The sequence below is a fragment of the Agelaius tricolor genome, unplaced genomic scaffold (genome assembly GCF_023055355.1).
Source record: "Agelaius tricolor isolate 1412-34295 unplaced genomic scaffold, bAgeTri1.0.p SCAF_28, whole genome shotgun sequence".
In the NCBI taxonomy this organism is placed as follows: Eukaryota; Metazoa; Chordata; class Aves; order Passeriformes; family Icteridae; genus Agelaius; species Agelaius tricolor.
In genome coordinates this window covers 4238093-4258062 of record NW_027269288.1, presented here as the reverse complement: position 1 = coordinate 4258062, position 19970 = coordinate 4238093, and the positions used below count along the sequence as shown (strand labels likewise).

At 46.3% G+C, this 19970-nt stretch overlaps 1 protein-coding gene across 2 annotated transcripts in view; it reads right to left on the bottom strand.

The window, feature by feature from the left end:
- The window catches only part of DISP3 (dispatched RND transporter family member 3), a 48855-nt gene that overhangs the window by 6251 nt on the left and 22634 nt on the right, over positions 1–19970 (bottom strand). For both annotated transcript variants that reach the window (XM_071448788.1, XM_071448787.1), the window contains exons 4-20: positions 19491–19627; positions 18947–19081; positions 17935–18095; positions 16357–16496; positions 15519–15664; positions 13288–13449; positions 12745–12906; positions 12105–12227; positions 10999–11135; positions 10309–10490; positions 9726–9856; positions 8677–8849; positions 7384–7510; positions 6229–6374; positions 5736–5895; positions 4634–4747; positions 2069–2235 (exon numbers count right to left, since the gene is read on the bottom strand). In XM_071448788.1, the coding sequence (XP_071304889.1) occupies positions 2069–2235; positions 4634–4747; positions 5736–5895; positions 6229–6374; positions 7384–7510; positions 8677–8849; positions 9726–9856; positions 10309–10490; positions 10999–11135; positions 12105–12227; positions 12745–12906; positions 13288–13449; positions 15519–15664; positions 16357–16496; positions 17935–18095; positions 18947–19081; positions 19491–19627 (2503 nt within the window). The remainder of the gene's footprint in view (positions 1–2068; positions 2236–4633; positions 4748–5735; positions 5896–6228; positions 6375–7383; positions 7511–8676; positions 8850–9725; positions 9857–10308; positions 10491–10998; positions 11136–12104; positions 12228–12744; positions 12907–13287; positions 13450–15518; positions 15665–16356; positions 16497–17934; positions 18096–18946; positions 19082–19490; positions 19628–19970) is intronic.

The window sequence follows — 19970 nt, the reverse complement described above, 5'->3', positions numbered from 1 at the left end:
GTGACGCGCACGGGGGGTTCGTTCATTGATGTTTTAGGGTTTGAGGGGTGGCCTAGCTGATAGGATCCCAGTCCAGGACAAAGAGGCTGCTTGAGTGCAGCTCAGACATTTAGTGCAGTGCTATGCAAAGGGCCATAGGGTTACAATCACACAATCACAGAATCACAGAATAATGAGGTTGGAAGAGACCTCCAAGATCATCAAGTCCAACCTATGGCCTAACACCTCAACCACGCTATAGCATCAAGTGCCATGTCCAGGCTTTTTTAAACACATTCAGAGCTGGTGATTCTGCCACCTCCCTGAGCAGACCATTCCTGTATTTTGTTATTCTTTTGGTGAAATTTTTATTCCTAATATCCAACCTGTACCTTCCCTGACGTAGCTGGAGTCTGTGTCCTCTGGTTCTGTCAGTGCTGCCTGGTGGAAGAGACCAACCCCACCTGTCTGCAGCCTCCCTTCAGGAAGTTGTAGAGAGCAATGAGGTCACCTCTGAGCCTCCTCCTCTCCAGGCTGAGCACCCCCAGCTCCCTCAGTTGTTCCTCACAGGGTTTGTGTTCCCAGCCCCTCTCCAGCCTCGTTGCCTCCTCTGGATGTGCTCAAGTGTCCCAACATCCTTCCCAAACTGAGGGGCCATAGCTGGACACAGCACTCCAGGTGTGGCCTCACCAGTGCCGAGTACAGGGGCAGAATGAGCTCCCTGCTCCTGCTGGCCACACCATTCCTGACCCAGGCAGGAGCCATTGGCCTTCTTGGCCACCAGGGCACTCTGCTGGCTCATGTTCAGCCAGCTGTCAACCAGCACCCCCAGTCCCTTTCTGCCTGAGCACTGTCCAGCCACACCTTCCCCAGCTTGTGACCTTGTAGGAGATTTTTGTGGCCAACTCAGCAGAGACAAAGGCTGCTGGATTTTGTGCCTCCTTTCCACCACATCAGACTGACTGCTGGGCCTACACCACACAGGAACTACACCTGGCATCAGAGATCCCAGGCTTTTGTGGTCTCCATCTTCCCAATGAGACAAAAGATGTTAACAAGGCCGGAGGTGAGCTGGCAGAGCAATTTTCAGAGGTTACAGAATTAGTGTAGAGCTGTTTCAGCACAGACTCTCTCCACCTGGACATGAAAACAGGTTGCTTTGGACACAGCTGTGGCCAGCAAGAAAGGGACAACCATGTGGCTTGGGAACCCTCATCTGAGTGTACTCAGGTACACAAGCTCACAGTGTGGAGCAGTCAGCTGGACAAGCAGCAAATCCCATACCCCAGGGGTGCTCTGAGGGTGCCAGGATGTCACAGACATATTTTCTGAAAAAATCCTTTTGCTAGGATCTTTTCTCCTGAGAAGCTGGGAAGCTTCAGCTTCCCCATGTTTTGCTACTTTACAATGTGATTTGGAGAATTGTTTACCCAGCTTATGTGAATTGTTTTTACTTGATGACCAATGACAGCCAGCTGTGTCGAGGCTGTGAGCAGTCACAAGATTTTAGTATCATTCCTTTCTTTTCTGGCCTTCTGATGTCTCCTCTCTCTTTCTTTGGTATAGTTTTAGTATAGCATTTTTAATATAATATCCATCATAAAATACTAATATATATTATTTTAATATAATATATATCATAAAACAATAATCGTATTATCTTATGGTATATTATATTAAATATATATATTATGTATATTTAATATAATATAATACATAAATATATTAATATAATATATAAATTATATCTATCATAAAATAGTAATATATTTTATTATATATGTATTATATATTAAATTATATATTATATATAAGACATATAATATATAAAATATATTATATATATTATTTTAATATAATATATACAATAAAATAATAATTATAACAGTAATAATATATTTATTCTCATAAAATAATAAGCCTTCTGAAACATGGAGTCAAGATTCTCATCTCTTCCCGTGTTGGGGCTGCCCTCAAATTCCACACCAGGACACATCCCCCCTTGCCTATCATGTGTCCTGCATCACAGCTGAGTGGCAGGGAGGCACAGGAGGAAGGAATGCCAGGCTGCAGGAAGAACAGAGCTCACCTCTGCCTGCTGGAGAGGCAGGTTCTCCCCTGCCAGCAGGTATCCCTCCACCAGGTGCACACAGTAATCAACAGAGGAGCCCACCAGGATGGAGAGGGAAATTGCTTCCACAGCTCCCATCTCCCAGCCACACCAGTACATGATGGTCACCACCAGGCAGACAACCCCTGTGGGAGAAAGGTGCTGTTAGGCAAATGTAAAGGTGTCACAGATATCTTTTATGAAAAATCCTTTCCTTAGGATTTGTCCTCCTGAGAAGCTGAGAGGCCTCAGGAACAAAATGGAACCAATGGTTATCTGCTGCTGTGGAATGCAACAGGTGCAGCTGGGATTGGCCCACGTTGGTTGTTTCTAATTAATGGCCAATCACAGTCAGCTGGCTCAGACTCTCTGTCCGAGCCACAAGCCTTTGTTATGATTCCTTCTTTTTCTATTCTTAGCCAGCCTTCTGAAGAAATCCTTTCTTCTATTCTTTTAGTACAGTTTTAATATAATATATATCATAAAATAATAAATCAAGCCTTCTGAAACATGGAATCAGATCCTCATCTCTTCCCTCATCCTCAGACCCCTGTGAACACGGTCACATAAAGGACTCTGGGGCTGCTGCCCAAGCCCACTGGTACAAGTCAATCCCTGGGGAGTTTGGGGTCATATCCCACAGCTCTGTGTCTGGTACACAGTCCCTCTGCCACAAACACTTCCCTCACCTTCCCTTAGCACAGGGAGCATTTCCTAAGGTGACCAGACCTGCTGGGCCTAGTGGAACACCCAGCTAAATATCAGACAGGCTGATGCCAATGCAGACTAACTCTTGCTAAATGAATCCAAGCCCAGAGAAGTGTCCATGTGTGCACACAGGGTCCTTATGTTAGCTCCTTACAAAAGGAGAAAATACAGGGTATGCAGTAGTTGATGGGAAAAACATGCAAACGATGGAAAAAGGGAAATTAACCTTAAAGTAGTAAGCTCAAACTTGTGAATTATATACTTTAAAAAGAGCACTAGACTATTTAACACAAAATAAAGAATTATATATACTGATTCAAGGTATGCTGTTAGAGCAGTACATACCTTTAAAAACTTTGGAAAGGAAGAAAATTACTTAATCCAAGAGGAGAAGGATTAGTACATGAGGAACCTATTTTAGAGGCATTAAAATTACCTAAAAAGAGATAGCTATAGTACATATGAAGGGCCACCAAATGGTGTCACATAAGTGAGGCTGTTGTTTTGCTTGCTGCAGCTACACAGAGGCTGAGCACACTTTTTGAAGGCACAGAGTACTGTTTAGTGTGTGAGTCACATGTGGGAGACTAAGTGGTTTCAAAAAGTTAGATTTGATTTTTAAACTAAGAGGTTTAGCAACACATTTAGACCACAATATTATCAAATCACCAGCCTGGGAGAGGAAACTATTACAATTTTGCTTCAAATACTAAAACATTGCTAAAATACTCAGGTTTTAACAATTTCCACTGCTTGGAAACAGCAGCCATGGTGCAGGTCCTTGGAAAGTAGTGCAATTGTTATTCAGAGCTTGTGGGACTTAATCACATTATTATACATAGCAGGTAGGGATGGCATTTGTGTAGCTAAAACCCTTATTTAAACAAATGGAAGGGATTGTGTAGATGAAACACACTGGGAATTAGACACACAAATCTACTTTCCCAATGAGGTTCCTGTGCATTTGTTGAGAGTTTCTTCTGCTCACTTAGCCAGTCTGTTCTCTAGGACTGGCCCTGGAAAGCCAAAAGGGCTTACACAGAATACAAGCAATTCACTTCAAATCACCAGAGAATCAGCAGTGCCACAATCCATCCATTTCAGGACAAGTGAAAGCCTTGTAAGAGCCCAAATGAGAGATGTGGGACTCCAGGCAGCCCTTCCAAATGCAGTTTATTACATCCAAGAGTTACAGCAGCCAGCCCAGGGTTGTGGGTGACAGAGCCTGTGCCCACAGCTCTCAGCTCCAGCTGCAGGCAGGCCTGGAGACCCTTTGGTTTAGGTTACAAATGCATTCTATACTTTTGGTTACAATGCATTATATTCTTTTCTTTGCTGAGCATCTTAATACAGCAGAACCAATCTATACCTTAACTATTATCTATAGCCCATCATAACTACTATAATTACCATATTTATGTTACTGTTCTCCAATCACTAAAAGTTAGTGCATTACAGTTTAAGCTAGAAGTTGTTTTTCAGTTTTCTTGCAGTGGGAAATTCTGAGACCTTTTTTCTACTTGCCACATCAGCAGGCTTGTTTGCCTGTGCTCTCTTTCTGCTTGGTAAAAACATCTTCTTGTTTGGGGTGGGTTTATCCTTTGCTCTAAGTCATAAAAACCCCTTCTAACTAACCCACCCTTTGCCTCCTTGGTTATCCAGTGAGACTGGCTCAGCAATTCTTTTCTTCTATATCAAAACTTGCTTCCATCTCTATTCCTTCATCAGCCTCTACATTTAAAAATCTTTCTGGCAAGCACAGATATCTGTGAGACTTTCTTGTCAAACTTTCATCCTTCCCAACAAAGCCTGACACATTGAAATTGGTGTTTTTACCTAAGATGCTGAGCAGCACTGGCAGCAGGAGGAGGATGTGTGTGGTGAACACTGCCACAGCAGCCACACAGATGACCAGCGAGAGGACAAGGCCATACAGGGCACTCTGCACTCCTGGAAGGAAACAGCCAGCTGATATGAATCCTGGAAGGTGACAGCTGCCATGGGAAAGGCACCATGTTCCTGCTGGCAACAAGGCAGGCAGGGACTCACACTGGGGAAGACAGGAGGGGGAGAATGAAAGTGGAAAGAAGGTGATTTGTCAGAACCCAGGACATCCCTCTGGCTGCCCTGCATGGCTCAAGCCCCTGGCAGGGAGCTCAGAGACCTTGGCACAGAGCCCAAGACACCTGTGACTTTGATTTTAACCTATGGAAACAATTCCCAACTTTGTGTGAGGAGTTACAAGCCACAGGGGTCTGAGTAGAATGATAGTGAATTTATCTCCAGGTGAAAATGTAGAATTTTGGGGTTTTTAGAATGGGGGTTCAGGAGGCAAGATGGAGGGACCTGGGCATGTCCAGCCTTTCTCCTTCTTCTTCTTGGCCTCCATCTTCTGCTGTGATGTTGGCACTTTTGGATTGGTTTAGAGTAGAGATAAACTGTCTAACACAGGTGATAGGTATTGGAAAATTATTGTAAATAAAGTACATGTAGTTCTTAGCATTAAAAACTTGACACCACCCCTGGAGCTGTGCCACAAACTGACCTGCTGGACAGATCTCAGCAGGTCAGAGAAAGAATGGAATAGATAAGCAAAAAATAAACAACCTTAAAAACCAGGACAAAAGAATCCTGAGTCCTTTGGCTGCTGGGCTGGGAAAAGAGACTCTCTAACACATCTCGGGGTCATCCTGACCACAGAGACTCTGGGAGTGATTGGTTTCTTGAATCTCACATCAGCAGGGCTGAGTCCCTTCCCTTACCTATTTCCTTGGGCTTTGCCTAATTTTGACAATACACATTCAGGCTTTAGGAGTTTGCACAGCAATGGCAAAGGACTGCAGATATAACCCATGCCCACCATATGGGATGGAGTGTGCTGTGAAGATGTGTCAGAGAGCATGGCTTCCCCAGGGAGAGAAACACAGCAGTCACTTGCCTATAATCTCCATGAAAATCTGCTTCCAGTGCTCACAGGTCTGGAAGCCGTGCCGGAGAGCAGAGCCCTCTGGGAAGAGCTGGAGCTGCTGCTGCAGGAATGTCTCCCATTTCAGATAGTCTGCATATGTCTGGAAGGATGATTTCCCCTTGTAGGTTGTCTGTAACAAGATAAACACATCCCTCACGTCCTGCTCTTTGGGCAGGGTGTGCATGGCAAGGGCAGAACAACCAGCTCAAGTAGCAGCGCCAGGCAGGACTGGCAGTGGCACTTGGGCAAATCTGCCACCAGCTTTTTGCTGGGGCTAATTGTGGTGTGAGCAGCCACTTCTACCAACTTGTGAGTGAGTGCAGGCATCTGTCTGCAACAAATGCTAATAAACACTAAATTATGTCTGCAAATGGAAGTGGCCAGTGCAGAAAGAGCAGAGCGAAAGCCCCAGAAGTCACAAGATGAAACTGTCACCAGAATGACAATGTTCCCATGTGCTCACCGACTCAAAGGCCATGGAGATCCACTGCACCTTGCCATCCTTCACCCCCACTGCCCCATGAGAGAGCTGCCCTGGCAGCAGGTTTGGCTCAGGGATATTCTTGCACTCTGGGTGCAACATCTGCAGAAAGGAGGAGATGCTGTAACCTGGAGAGAAAGAAAGAGCAAGAGATGGAGGGCAGAACAGGGGAAGGAAGCACATTGGAGCAAAGCGATGAAAAAAAACCCAACCAACAACCCAAAATGAGAGCCCCAAGAGAATCACAGGACCCATTTGTCCACAGCTGCTTCCCCTTGCCACTCTGGTTTGCCAAAACCCTGGAGGTCTCGGCATCACAGCTCCCAGCTGCTATAGCTTGAAAGGACACTGTCATCAGCATGGGACAGGACAGTGCCACTGCTCTTTGTCCCCAGCTGTCAGGAAGCAGCACAAAGAGCAAGTGCTGAGGGGCTGTCTGCCTGGCCTGGCAGGGATTTGCTGCAGGCATGAAACTGGCTTTTAGCCTGAAGCCAATATACACTTCCTAGGCTCAGCTCCACAAGCTTGTGACCTCTGAAGTTGGGAGAGATGGTCACTGGTCAGGTGTGCAAAGCCACAGAGACAGTGAGGAGCCTCACTGCAATGAGATCAGGTGTGAGATCATTGCTATTCAGGAGCTACTAAGAGGATATTTACTGAACCAAAATATTGTATCTCAAGCAATACCCGTGACTAGAAAAACAAATGCAGTCCTGTTCTTATCTTTCTGGATTAACTCCCAAAAAATATACCCAGTGTCTCTGGCATTAAAGAGACCATCTTTCTTTCTTTCTGTCCCAAAAAACACAACCAATGACACGTTCTAGAAGGGTCAAGCTGCCTTGGGAAGAAAAGGAGACTATGACTAGAAAGAACATGACTACAAAGAACAAATGCAATTCTTTTCTTATCTTTCTGGATTAAATCCCAAAGAATAAACCCAGTGTCTTTGGCATTAAAGAGACCATCTTTCTTTCTTTCTTTCTGTCCCAAAAAGCACAACCAATGACACATTCTAGAAGGGTCAAGCTGCCTTGGGAAGAAAAGGAGACAGCAAGGAGCAGTCACCCTTTCTGGTTTGCTGCTGAGGACCCCAAGCAAGCACAGGTAGGGCTGCAGAGGAGTTGTCTAACCTACCCGAGGGCAGGCACTGAGCCCCTCCGGGCTTCACCAGCTCAGAGTTGCTGGCAATGGCTTTGCAGAGGCGGCACAGGTTGCCAATCTCTTTGAAGAGGTCAAAGCTGTCATCGTAGATAACACTGCCCTTTCACAAGGAGACACAATGACAAGAGCACCACACGTGAGACATACACACAGCAACTGGCACTGCAGCTTCCTGCCTGCTCCTCTGCCTGCATTTCTCACTGCCCCTGCAGAGGAAACAGGCAAAGGCTGATTCTGCACAGTGCCCCCAAATCACAGAGCAGGAAGAACAGCAGAAAGCTGAAGTGCAGCAGCCAAGCTAAGCATAATTTTCCTAGGGAATGACTGTCATGTGTCAAGGTATGAGATCTCACAGATAAGCTGTTTCTAGAAAAGTCCCATTTAGTGATTTTCCCTAGAGTAACTGATTTTTATTTTTTGTTAATACTTCATAACAAGATACATAATATGGAAAAATATCACTTCCCTCAGTCTTGATTGTGTAGTGAGATTTTATACCACACTCAAGATGGGTTTGTTTCAAAAATCCTCAAAAAAGCCAGGTTTAGACTCAAAATTAGAAGGCTATATATTGCACTCAGGGGGATTTTCTGAAAAGTCTGAAATGTTTTTTCAATAAGGACTTCCTGATCTCCATTATTTTGTCAATTTGCTAAAACAGAATTTTACTGGCTCATCACAATGCTACAAGCCCTGCCCTTCCATCTGTCGAGACTGCTGGACCACCCTGGGCTGTGGGTATTAACTAAACACCATCCAGAGAGAGCCTGCCCCTTGCTTGCCAGCCCCAGCCAGCATGGCCTGCCCAGCTTGCCAGACCATGAGTGTGGCATTCACATTCTCTGGAAAAATCTCAGCTTCCCAGGAGAAAAATCCTGGGCGAAGGGAAGCCTCAGAGAAAAGGAAAACAATTCTTATCTCATTTGCTTCTCCTGTGTTGTGCTCACATGTGGAATGTGGTTGGAGATTGTTTACCCACAGGTGATTGTTTCATTGGATTCTGCTGGGAGTTGTTTTCACTCTTTGGCCAATCAGGGCCAAGCTGTGTGGGGACTCTGGAAAGAGTCACAGCTTTTCATTATTATCTTTTTAGCATTCTGTAAGTATCCTTTCTGTATTCTTTAGTATATTATAGTATTCTTTAATATAACATAGCATCATAAAATAATAAATCAGCCTTCTGAGAACATGGAGTCAGATTCATCATTCCTGCCTTCCTGTATTTTGGGTGTATTTTGGGGCACCCCACAAACACACCACAAGTACCATGTCTCCGAGGACGTGGTTGTCCTGGCGCCTGGTGCGGTTCACGCCTCTGATCCCAAACACCACAAACACCATGGCTCCAGTGTCCACCAGTGGCCTCACTGCTGGCTTCCCACAGCCTGTGTTCATGCATGGGTTAAATCCAGATGTGGCTGACGGCTTTGCTTTGGGTGCTGTTGTCAAATAGAGAGTAAAGGTGGGTTAGTTGTTATAGTAACTTCTTCGAGCTAGGTCTAATGAGCTCCAGGAGCCCATAACACACCTAAGATAGCTCAGCTACCTTTGGAGGCACAATAATCAGCAGGATGGCTGCTGTTGCAGTGTTGGAAACAAAAAGGTTTAATAAAAGGCAAAATAACAAACAGAAAAATTGAGCCAGGTGCCAGACCTTCTTGCTCCTGGTAAAAAACTTTACAAAAGCCATTTGTTTCTTTGTTTACTCCATTTTCTAGTTATTGCCCAAGTGAGACTTTTTAGCTTCTGTCCAATTACCTATCCTTAAGTTTGAGGTGAAGTCTCCTGAGTCCTATGAGGTGTCTTTTCATTTAATCGAAGAGAGAAAGTTTTAGACTTCTTTCCTTTTAAGGAGACAAAAGATAGTTTTGTCACTTCATCAACAGAGAGCACTAACTACAGTTAGTGTCCTGGTTTGATAAGGAAGGGTTGATTATCTGAAGGGTGGTGATGAACTGAGAGTCGATTATCTGAGGGGTGGTAACTTGATTGAGAATCCAAGGTTTTGTCTCTGTCTTGTGTTGGAAATTGGGGGGAGGAGGAGGGATGTTTTTGGAAGGTTTTCATTCTGAGTTCTGTGTGTTCCTTTTTTTTTTTTTCATACTGTAAGTTAATAAAGTTTTTCCTTTATTCCTAAGCTGGAGCCTGCTTTGCTCTATTTCTGGTCCCATCTCACAGCAGACACTAGGGAGAACATATTTTCATGAGGGCACTGGCATTGTGCCAGCATCAAACCATGACAGTTACATTAGATGGCAAGAAAAGCTCTGATTCTCTGGATCTTGGCATGTTTGAGCAGGGCCTCAGCAGCTTACCTTTTTCACTGGGGACATAGAGGATGCCTTTGGTGGGTCCATCTGGGCTAGAGCTGAGCAGACAGCCCGGAGGTGCCACACACACTCGGCCGTGGTAAGGGGGCTTGTGAGACTGGGCAAAATACAGTTTCCTGTGCAGCAAAGAAAGTTTGTTATGGGGGAACAGAGGGAGGGAAGATGAAGCATCCAACATGGAAACAGACATTCTCAGGGACAGAAGCAATGGGAGAGGTGAACATCTACAGACCTGTATCCCTAACCATTGTATATTCTGTGCTGCCCATTCAGCCCAAGAGTTCAGGTGGGTAAGGGCAAGAACCAGATCAGCAACATGTTTTTGCCACTCAGAGAAGCTCACTCACAGTCTCTCAAGCCTTTTGTTAATGATCTCAAGCATCATGTTAATGATGCTATGGGCCTGCAAAGTGACTGCAGAGATGGGGCATATATGCAGCAAAGCAAATTCTAGAGCCATGGATGTCAGTGACTGAGAGCAGGACTAGCACTGGCCATCAGGCATCTCACACCAGCCCCAGCTGTGCTGTTTCTGTTGCCTTGTCCCGAGGGGGGTTTGCAAGGTTACCGTGTGCGCTGCTGCTCCTTGGAGGCCACGTAGAAACTGAAATCGAACTTCCAGCCCCTCTTGGTGTCACAGGACAAGGTGGTCATCATCCACTTCCTGGGGCTCATCTGCTTAAGCAGCCCTACTGTGGACACACAAGCTGTCAGCTTCCTGGTGAAGTTACCGAAAGGCACTCTATACACCTAAGCAATGGATTAATGAAAACAGACACTTAACTCCACAGGGTTGCAGCCTGTTGCACATTAGCATCACACTCTCCCTTCCTCCCTGAGCACTGGCACAGCCACACAGAATGAGCACTGCAGGCACAGTCAGCTCCCAGCCTGCCCCTTCCCAGCGATGGCCAGTGTGTGACGGGCCCCTTAATACCCTCAGTCCCCGTGGCCTAGGCTGAATGGTGGCTGCTCTGCCCAGGGTGAGGGACATCTGCCCTACTGACACCCACAGTTTGGCTCCTGTCACTGACAGTCACCTCTCAACAGCAACAGGTGAAGCCTTGTGGCACTCCAAGGTATCATCTTGGATGATGCCAAGCACAATGCCTTCTGTGTTAGCTACCCTACTGCAGTGCTCTGGAAATGTCACCCAAAGCTACATAGGACCCCATGGAGAGACAGGAGGAGGCTCTTGTGCTCACCTGCTGAGTGCTGCCCTCTTGCTAGAAGGGTCCAGCATCCTGGAGTGACTTACCTGGAAGGAAGGCACCTCCCCGTCCCCCGGTGACACCATCTGCCAGGGCGCGGGGACACTGGCATTGAGTGAGAATCTGTAGATAGCTGGTCTTCCCTTGCTCCTGGACTTGGAGATATACACAGTGCCCTGGAGCTCTGAGGAAAACAGAGGGCACGAGGTTTGGTGCTACTTCTCAACCCACAAATCCCACAGCCAGAGCAAAGGAGGGCTCCTATGGTTTACTGTCTGCTCAGCCTCTGCCTTCTCCCAGCACAGTACATCTTTCAAAGGCTATCACAAATACATCCTGAGCTGCAGTAATTCCTGATGGCTTATTGATTCATGTCATCCTGGGACCTGGCCCAATAACTGTTTTATCCTCAAAATCCCCTGCAAACTGAATTTACTCTCCTCGTGACCTGCCAACAAGGTTGTGAACAGGACTGGGATGTGAAAGCTTGGAGTTCCTAGCCCTGTTCTCAGATCAGAGGGATATGACACTAGATGATAGTGCCACCTGGGTTACAGGACCATGTCCTAGAGAGCAGCAGGTATTCACGGAAAGGGGGATTCTAAAAATACCCCAAACTGTCACAAGCATCTTTTATGAAAAAGTCTTTCCTTAGGATTTTTCCTCCTGAGAAGCTGAGAGGCCTCAGGAACAAAATGTAACCAATGGTTATCTGCTGCTGTGGAATGCAACAGGTGCAGCTGGGATTGGGCTCATGTGGTTGTTTCTAATTAATGGCCAATCACAGTCAGCTGGCTCAGACAGAGAGTCTGAGCCACAAGCCTTTGTTATCATTCCTTCCTATTCTATCCTTAGCCAGCCTTCTGATGAAATCCTTTCTTCTATTCTTTTAGGGTAGTTTTAATATAATATATATCATAAAATAATAAATCAGCCTTCTGAAACATGGAGTCAGATCCTCATCTCTTCCCTCATCCTTGGACCCCTGTGAACACGGTCACACCATACATCCAGCACCAGCCTAGGGCCCAGTGGGGCAGGCTCTGAAGAGAATTATTCCCCATCAGCTATTCAGAGAGCACGTGGTTTATTTGTACCCCAAATCCTTGGGCCCTGGCTGCAAATATGGCCAGAGTGATCATGCTCCACTCACCTTGCTGCCCTGCATCACTCATGCTGCCTTTGCTTCCCCAAGGTGAACCTGAGCCCCTCTTCTTTTTTTCCAAGGAAGTTCGGATGTTGTTCTGCAAACTGTGGGGCTTTTCCTGAAACAAACCTGTCCCACAAGGTTAGTCAGGGAGGAAGGAGTGAATGGCATGAGAAAAGAGGTGCCAGGCCTGTGCACAACACAGACTCAGCTGCTGAGTACCAAACCCTGAGCAGGCAACACAGTGCCACAGTCTCTGGGCTGGGCACTGACATGAGACCAGCACTTATGAGTAAAAACAGTCAGTTTTCATGGTCTGTGAAGGGATTGCTCCAGAAGAAATACTCAGGCAGTTAATGGCTAAAGCAGGAAATACTTTATATTTATATCTAAATACTAATTTAATATCTAAATCTATATAATATCTAATCTCTAAATACTACTCTAAATATATCTAAATACTCCACTCCTACAGGCAACTCAACCATCCTATTCCCAACCTGTACCTCCTTTCCACGGGGCCCATCCAATGTCCAGTGAGATATTTGAACATTGTAGGTGTCTGCCTCACATTTCAGCTCCTCCAGCCCGGAGCTTAGGCCAGGCTGGACTGCACCCACCATGGTTTGGGAACCAGTGTTCTCACCTGAGCAGGTGATGCAGGAGATGCCTTCAGCACTCAGGTTGTATTTCAGGTCCAGCAGCACCTGGATGTTTGTGTCTGGCCGGAACAGGACTGGAGCACGGCTGGCTGGATGGAGGCGGCTGGCAAAGAATATGGACAGGAGCAAAACGAGCAGAAAGAGCCCTGCAAAGAAAAGCCTGGCTCAGCATGGGACCCTGCATGCACTTCAGACATGCTCAGAGAGCAGCAATGTGGTAGAAAGATGGTGTTTTCAGCTGGGAAAAGAACAGCCACTAAAGCACACTGGCAGCTGGGCTTTCTTGCAATGAGCCCCATGCCTGGAAAAAACTCCATCAGGAATTTCCACTTTAGATCTGAGTGAGAAGAAAGGGATGGTAAAGTCCCTTAGGGACTGACTGTTCAGGGAGCACTCTCCCCCTGTGTTAGAAAACAGTTACCACATCCCTTTTCCCAGCTCTTGTAACTAATAATCAAGGCTTGGAGATTGATTGAAATGTCAAACCCTCTAAAATCCATGCAGATGCAACTCCCCTCCTTGCTTACCCACAATCACCCATCTGCTCTTCACTGCAGACCACAGCACCCAGTGCTCCAGCAGCTCCTGCAGATGAGTTATCAAGTGACCCTGGCTGCTCTTCTCTGCAGAGAGCTGCAGATTTTCTGGCATCACAGACACCAAGGGGACATCCCCCATTTCCAGGGAGACTAGGATAGAGAGAAATCAAAAGCAGTCTCAGTGGCATGAGTGTCTCTCAGAGCTCTCTTTTATCAAATCTTGTACAAGGTGCTGTACAGCTCAGTCAAGCTACAGAGATGGAGTAAGACCCCAGCAGAGGCAGTGACTCCAGGATGTTTTAAGAAGCATCTTTGCCAAGTCACTGCCATGCAACAGCTACACATGTAAGTCCATATCTCAGTCCAAATCCATGCTTCAGGCTATTCCTTGCTCTACCAAACCCCACAAACACTGTCCATAAGGTCACAGGGACACTGCATGCTTCTTGGGCCAAGCAGACTTTGTCCCTGTCCCACTAAATATGCCTTACTGCTAATTACACACAGCTGACCTCTTCCTGAGTGCAGCCTGGCTCCTCCCTGATTCTCTTATCTCCAGATCAGGGATGCCAAGGGAAATGCCCCCTTCTCTATGTGTGAGAAGAGGGCACTTGCTGTGTGTTGGGGAAGATGAAACAGGAAAGCCTTATAAATATGATTGCCTGGCAAAAGATTTTGAGAATATGGAAACTATAAGCAAGATTGGAATGAAAGCAAGCTTTGAGATCCCTCAGTTACTGAACAATGGGAAAACAATGGCATGGCCAGCTGAAAGTAATCCTCTTTTGATGGAACAACACCCTCTGCTTGCAGACAGGCCCAAGGGTCAGAGCAGACCCTGCCAGCTTGGCAGAAGGGGCCCAAAGAGGAGTTTTTAGGGTTTAAAATGTAACACAGGATGGTAATGTAATGATTCTTATAGGCTGTGTGTAAATGCTATAGGATTTGTATCTTGTACTAGATTGGTTAGTGAGAAACACAGAAGAAGATTTATTGTATTGGAACGGGAACTTTGCTCTCTTACCCCTTTTGCTCTCTTGCCTCTTTTACTTTCTTACCCTCTCAATCATCCTCTCTCCCCCTCTCTTCTCTCAGCCCTGCTCTGAGCAGCTCCCAGCAGGGCCCTGCACCCAGGCCCTTTGCAATAAACCCCAAGTTCCAAGCCCTGGCTCCAGAGATCTCTCATTTCCATCCATCCTGACCATCCTATCCCCCAATGCTCCCACACTGTGGGGGGATGAAGCATGCCTGGCACACTCACAGCCAACCCACAAACCACGCTTGGTCAGTGACTGGAACAAGCTGCTTTGCTTCTTCACAGCTCCCTCATGCCCAGGGACCCTGGAGGAAAACATTCTGCTGTTTGCAGGGAACAGAGGGATTATTTCCATAAATCACCATTGCATGTGGCTCTGGCACACCAAGGAGAACTCTTGCAGCACAGAGCCACAGCCAGAGCTTCTGTGCCTGCCTGTCCAAGGCATCTCAGAGCCCACTCTGCAGCAAGGGCTCTGCACATGCCATGGAATTGATTCAGTTATCTCCAGCTCCAGTTTGCTTCTAGGCCTGAAAGTTACTCACTGCCCTGACCACTGCTGTTGGGGGGTTTAAAAGGAAGAGATTCCAGCGAGTTTTAAAAGCCAAGTACAAGAGAGCACGACCCTGTAAGCACCTTTTCCTTGTGCTGGAAGGATTATCTCCTGCTAACAACAGATAGGGAATTTCTGGGGTTTTTTTTCTAGATTGCTTATGTGATCTCAGGCGAGTCACTGCTCTCTTCATGCCACGATGAAGGAGCTGCCCTAGGGGGCTGATGCTGGAGAACAACAGTGCTCTTTCTCCTGCTTCCCAAACACAGTGCTCCAAATTGCAGGGAAGAGGGGAAAACTTTGCTCCATGGTGAGCTGTCCTGGTGTTATGGATTAGATGTTTCATGGCTACTTCCACATCACAATCAGTGATTCCAGACAGAAAGCACACCACAGTGGACCCAAGAGAATCAGCAAACCAGTTAAGAAAGCATGCATTGACACCCACTGAAGATCTCAAAGCAAACTTACAAAGAATGTTGAGTCCTGACTCCTACACCTTCCCATGATGACACCATCTCCAGCTTACAGTTCAGGGAACTGAGGCAAGGACCAGTGTCAGGGGCAGGGAGAACTGCAGGATGAAGAGGGCAGTGTGATCCCCTAAAGGCACACACAGAAAACACTTACCAGGCTCCTCCTCCACGCTGAGCAGTGGGATGTCATCATCAAGGTAGGGAAGGGTCTCTCTGCCTGCTCTGGAGGGGGCTGCTGAGGCAATGAAGAGATCTTCAGCCAGGTGCAAGGCACTCTTTTTGGTGCACTTCTGACTGCAGCTGGATTGAAGCAGGAAAGGAGACAAAGGCAAGAGTTTAAAGCCACACACCCTGTGGGGAGTTACCAGTGGGCTCCTTCAGTGGCAAGGAGCACAGGAACAACCTGCTCCAATTGCTTGGGAAGACAACAGGGGCTGCCAGGAGCAAATTCCATTGCTAAGTGCTGAGAGGGCAGGGGCTGGGCTGGATGCACAGAGCAGGGCTGAGCCTGGACCCTGGGTGCTGAGTGATGGGAGTTTCAGCAGTTCATGTCCCTGCTAATTAATAAAATCATTCCAGGTCACCTGCAGTGCTGAAGAGCAGGGGAAAAGGAAATGTGCTGACTTTCAAACACAAATCTCCATGTCCTGCTGGTGCTCACTGGCAGGAGCAGTGGGGACCTGTCTGCCTTGCAGGGCTTGCATCTCCACCACGTGAAGGTTTAGCTGTCAAATGGTCAAATGGAAACAAATGGTCCAATACTCACTCCATAGCATTCAACCAAGAGAACTGACTGAGAGAGAATGAGACTGGGACTTGACCCTTCCATTTTGCTCGAATCTGGAATGGCAGAACTTAAATTTCCCTTCTGTCAGAGCCAAAGCCAAGCTGCCTGAGGGGAATGAGGATAAACTGAGATGATAGGGAAGGAATTTGCAAACCTCCTTGACTGTGAATTCCACAGCTTCTCACCCACAGGCTCCAGGGCTCACCTGGCTTGGCAGGAGCTCTCTAATGGGGACACATAGAGGGTCCATATTCCAAGAGCAGCTGGCATGGTGAAGAGCACAGCTACCCAGCAGCAGGACACAATCAGGGACATGAAGAGTCCAAAGTCATGCACAGCTGGGATCTACATGGAAGAGAGAGAACATGGGATTGGGATCTGTGAAGGTTATAGCTGGTCTATAGCTGCACAAATAATTTGGCCATGACAGACACTTACTCAACCAGCCTAGCTTGGTAGAGAAGTGAAGCAAACAAGTCCCTGGACACAATACTGATAGGCTAAATTCAAGTTCAAACAAGGGGACCCCATCCAGTCCCTTTGAATCAGGAATGCACCCATATCATTGGCCAGTTAGCTGGGCAGAGTTAAGACCTTTGTCCAATCCTCTCTGTAAGCACGGGATATTCAAGGCCCCTATAAAAGAGGGTGTGCTTCAACAAAGGTTGGCTGTTGCCTCATGAACTTCAGTGTGTGTACGTCACATTCCTGTCTCCACCATCAGTGACAGGGATCAGCTGGGGCAGGATTGCTGAAGAGACAGCAGGCAAGGAAGAGATGTCTGGGGGAGCCTGAGAATAACACACACTGACCTCAGCCATGAAAATCAGCAAACCTGGTAGGTAAAGCACTGAAACAGAGCCTGTTTGACCCCAGTGTTACGTGGGGTCGTTGGCTGGAGACAGAGACAACACAGACTCTCCGAGATCCATGTGACAACAGCAATGGTTTATTATGGAAACTTCCTTATATAGGGGGTTTAAAACTCCCAGGGTTAGACAAGATTGGTCTGGGTCTTAACACTGCCCCAGCTCCTTGACCAGTGGTATGTCTGCATTCTAGAAGGAATGTGATTGGATGAGATCTCTGTCACCACGTTTCTCTTCACAGAGAAAAGCAAGGCACAATTCTTCCCAAGAATTATTTCTGGGTTTCACATTGTCTGAACATCAGAGAAAAGAAAAACAATTCTTATCATTTGCTGTGCCTGTATTTGTGCCAAAGTAGAATGCAATATGGGGATTGCTTACCCACAGTGATGGGGTTTTGTTTCCTTGGCTTATCAGGGCTAGGTGTGAATCAGTGGAATTCAGTTGAGTGCTTGGCAGATTCAGTTTAGATGTAATGTAATATAGTATAGAATAATATATTATAATAAAGTAATTAATTAGCCTTCTGATAAGATGGAGTCCTCCCCATCATTCCTCCCTGCCACAGGGGTTGACCTGTTTAGACAGATCTCTGTTTGAGTTCAAATCTAACCAATGATTGCTCATTCAAGGACTTGTTTTATTTCTTTTCTAGAATGAACCAGGCTGACCAAATTGGATTTCTGTTATGGCCAGATTTACCTTGTCCAGCTACAGACCAGCTGCACTGTGACAGCACAGAAGTATTTCCTTGGACAATCCACTACTTTAACAGCAAGTAAGAGACAGCCCTGTGAGAAGCAGCTCTGGCAGCCCACTGTGCTCAAGGAGAGGACAGATGGTGTTGTCAGCTTCCTGATCAATTAGGCCCTTTGGCAGACATTGAAACCCCAAATTCCAAAGGTACAGGGTACCTGAGAGAAGATGTTGGCAGCATAAGCTGCAGCTGTGGTCAGGGAGGTGAAGAAGGTGGCTTTCCCTGCTGTCTGGATCGTGTGGATCATGCGCAGTCGCAGGTCCTTGAGGTGCGTGGCTTGGCGGTAGGTGTTGATGAAAACAAAGACATCATCAACTCCTGGAAAAAGACAGCAGAGATGTTGGTACTCTGCTCACAGAGGTGACACCTGCTGAAAATCTGATTTCCCCCTTGTGAAAAATGCATGCATTCTATGATTGGCTTTTCGCAAATGTTAAAATGAATATGATATGTGTTGTGTTAGAAGGTAATGCTGTATTAATTCTCTTAAGTACTGTGTTAAATATAGTTTTAGGTTATAACAAAATGTTAAAATAGAAACTCTGTTATGTAAGATACTTTTTTTAAAGAAAGGACTCGCAGCAAGACAGCAGCCACAGGACACCTGAATCTTTCAGAGAAAAAGAATTTATTGCTCCATTATCAGCAGAAACGAACTTCTTCCCACCTTGAAGGCACTGTCAGGATTCAGAGGAAGAAGCTGACACTGCCCAGACAGAATCCTGTGTTTGAATGGAATTTATGCGTCATGGATGAGGTGTATGAATATGCAACAGGCTGTTGCTTTTAAGGGCTAATCCTCTGTTAACGTGGGTCCTTTCTTGGGCTTGTGCTGCCCAGAAAGAGGTACCCAGATGTCTATAACTCTTTGTATTTATTGTCCCATATTGTCCTAATTCAATTTGTCCAAATTGTTATTACTCTAATTGTATTACTATTTTTCTAACCATTTTATTACTATGAAACTTTAAAAATTTTAAAAACAAGTGATTGGCGTTTTTCACACCCCTTGATATTTGAACTGCAAATATTAAATTTATAGGTAACAGAAAAGGGCCTGAAAATTCAATCTGCATTTGCCACCATCACCTTCTTCTCTCCTGCAGACAGAAGGCAGGGCAAGGCAGCACAGGTGAAGCACTGAAGGCTTTGAGTAAAGATGAGCTTACCAATCCCCACGATGACAAAGGCAGCCACACCATTGAGTATACCCAGATACTGGATCCCAAACACCACATGGTAGAGGAACAGAGCCACCAGGCAGCTCAGCCCAATGCTGGCAATGCCAAAGAATGACAGAAACACTACAGCAGAAAAGAAACACGGAAAAAAAATAATATCTCTGGCCACCCCTAGCATAACAAACACCTCCCATCTGCCCCTTTGGGATACTGGTTCCCATGAGTGTGTTGGAGACAGAGAACAGTTCAGGGCTGCAGGAGTACTGCTTGCAGACTCCTTCCCACGAGGCTCATGCAAAAAATCACATCAAAGTTATGCCAGTGTTACCAAGACTGGCATTTGCATCTCATTCCTGACCTCCTGTGAGTCTTTCCCTCACCCTGCCCATAAATCTCTGCTCTGGAGAATCAGACTTGCCCTTCTGCATGCTGCAGTGCCACACTGGTGCCAGGGCATCAGCCTCTCCTCAGCCTCAACACAGAGAGCCAGGGCACATTTGGATTTGTGTTAGAACAGGTGACTCCAGCATACCTGAGCAGGAGGTGAGGATGTAGACCAGGACAGCGATGCAGCTACTGCTGATGAAGGCCAGCAACATGTCATTGTTGAAAGTCCTCCTCACTTCATAGTCAAACAGATCTGTCCCTCCATACAGCACCTGGACTTTGCTGGGGTGGGGAGATATGAAAGAAGAGGAATAGTTGAGCACAAAAGGAGCAGAGCCAGGTGGTTTGAAGCACAGTAGCTCCTCCACAGCCAAAGGAGGTCACTGCTCTAATAACCTGGCAGTTCTCTGAGAAAACAGAGCACTGAGAGCAGGTTGAACAAAGCTGCTTCTGGAGGTGAAATTCATACAGGGAAGGGAAAAAAATAAAGAGGAGGTCTAATATTTTTAAAACTGCTCCACTGCATGGTGGGTCTTAGGTACTAATAGACAGTTCCTGGAGCCTTCAAAGCCAATTCCATCTGGAATCCTAATCATTGCTTATTATATTAGCACTGTGGATGCAG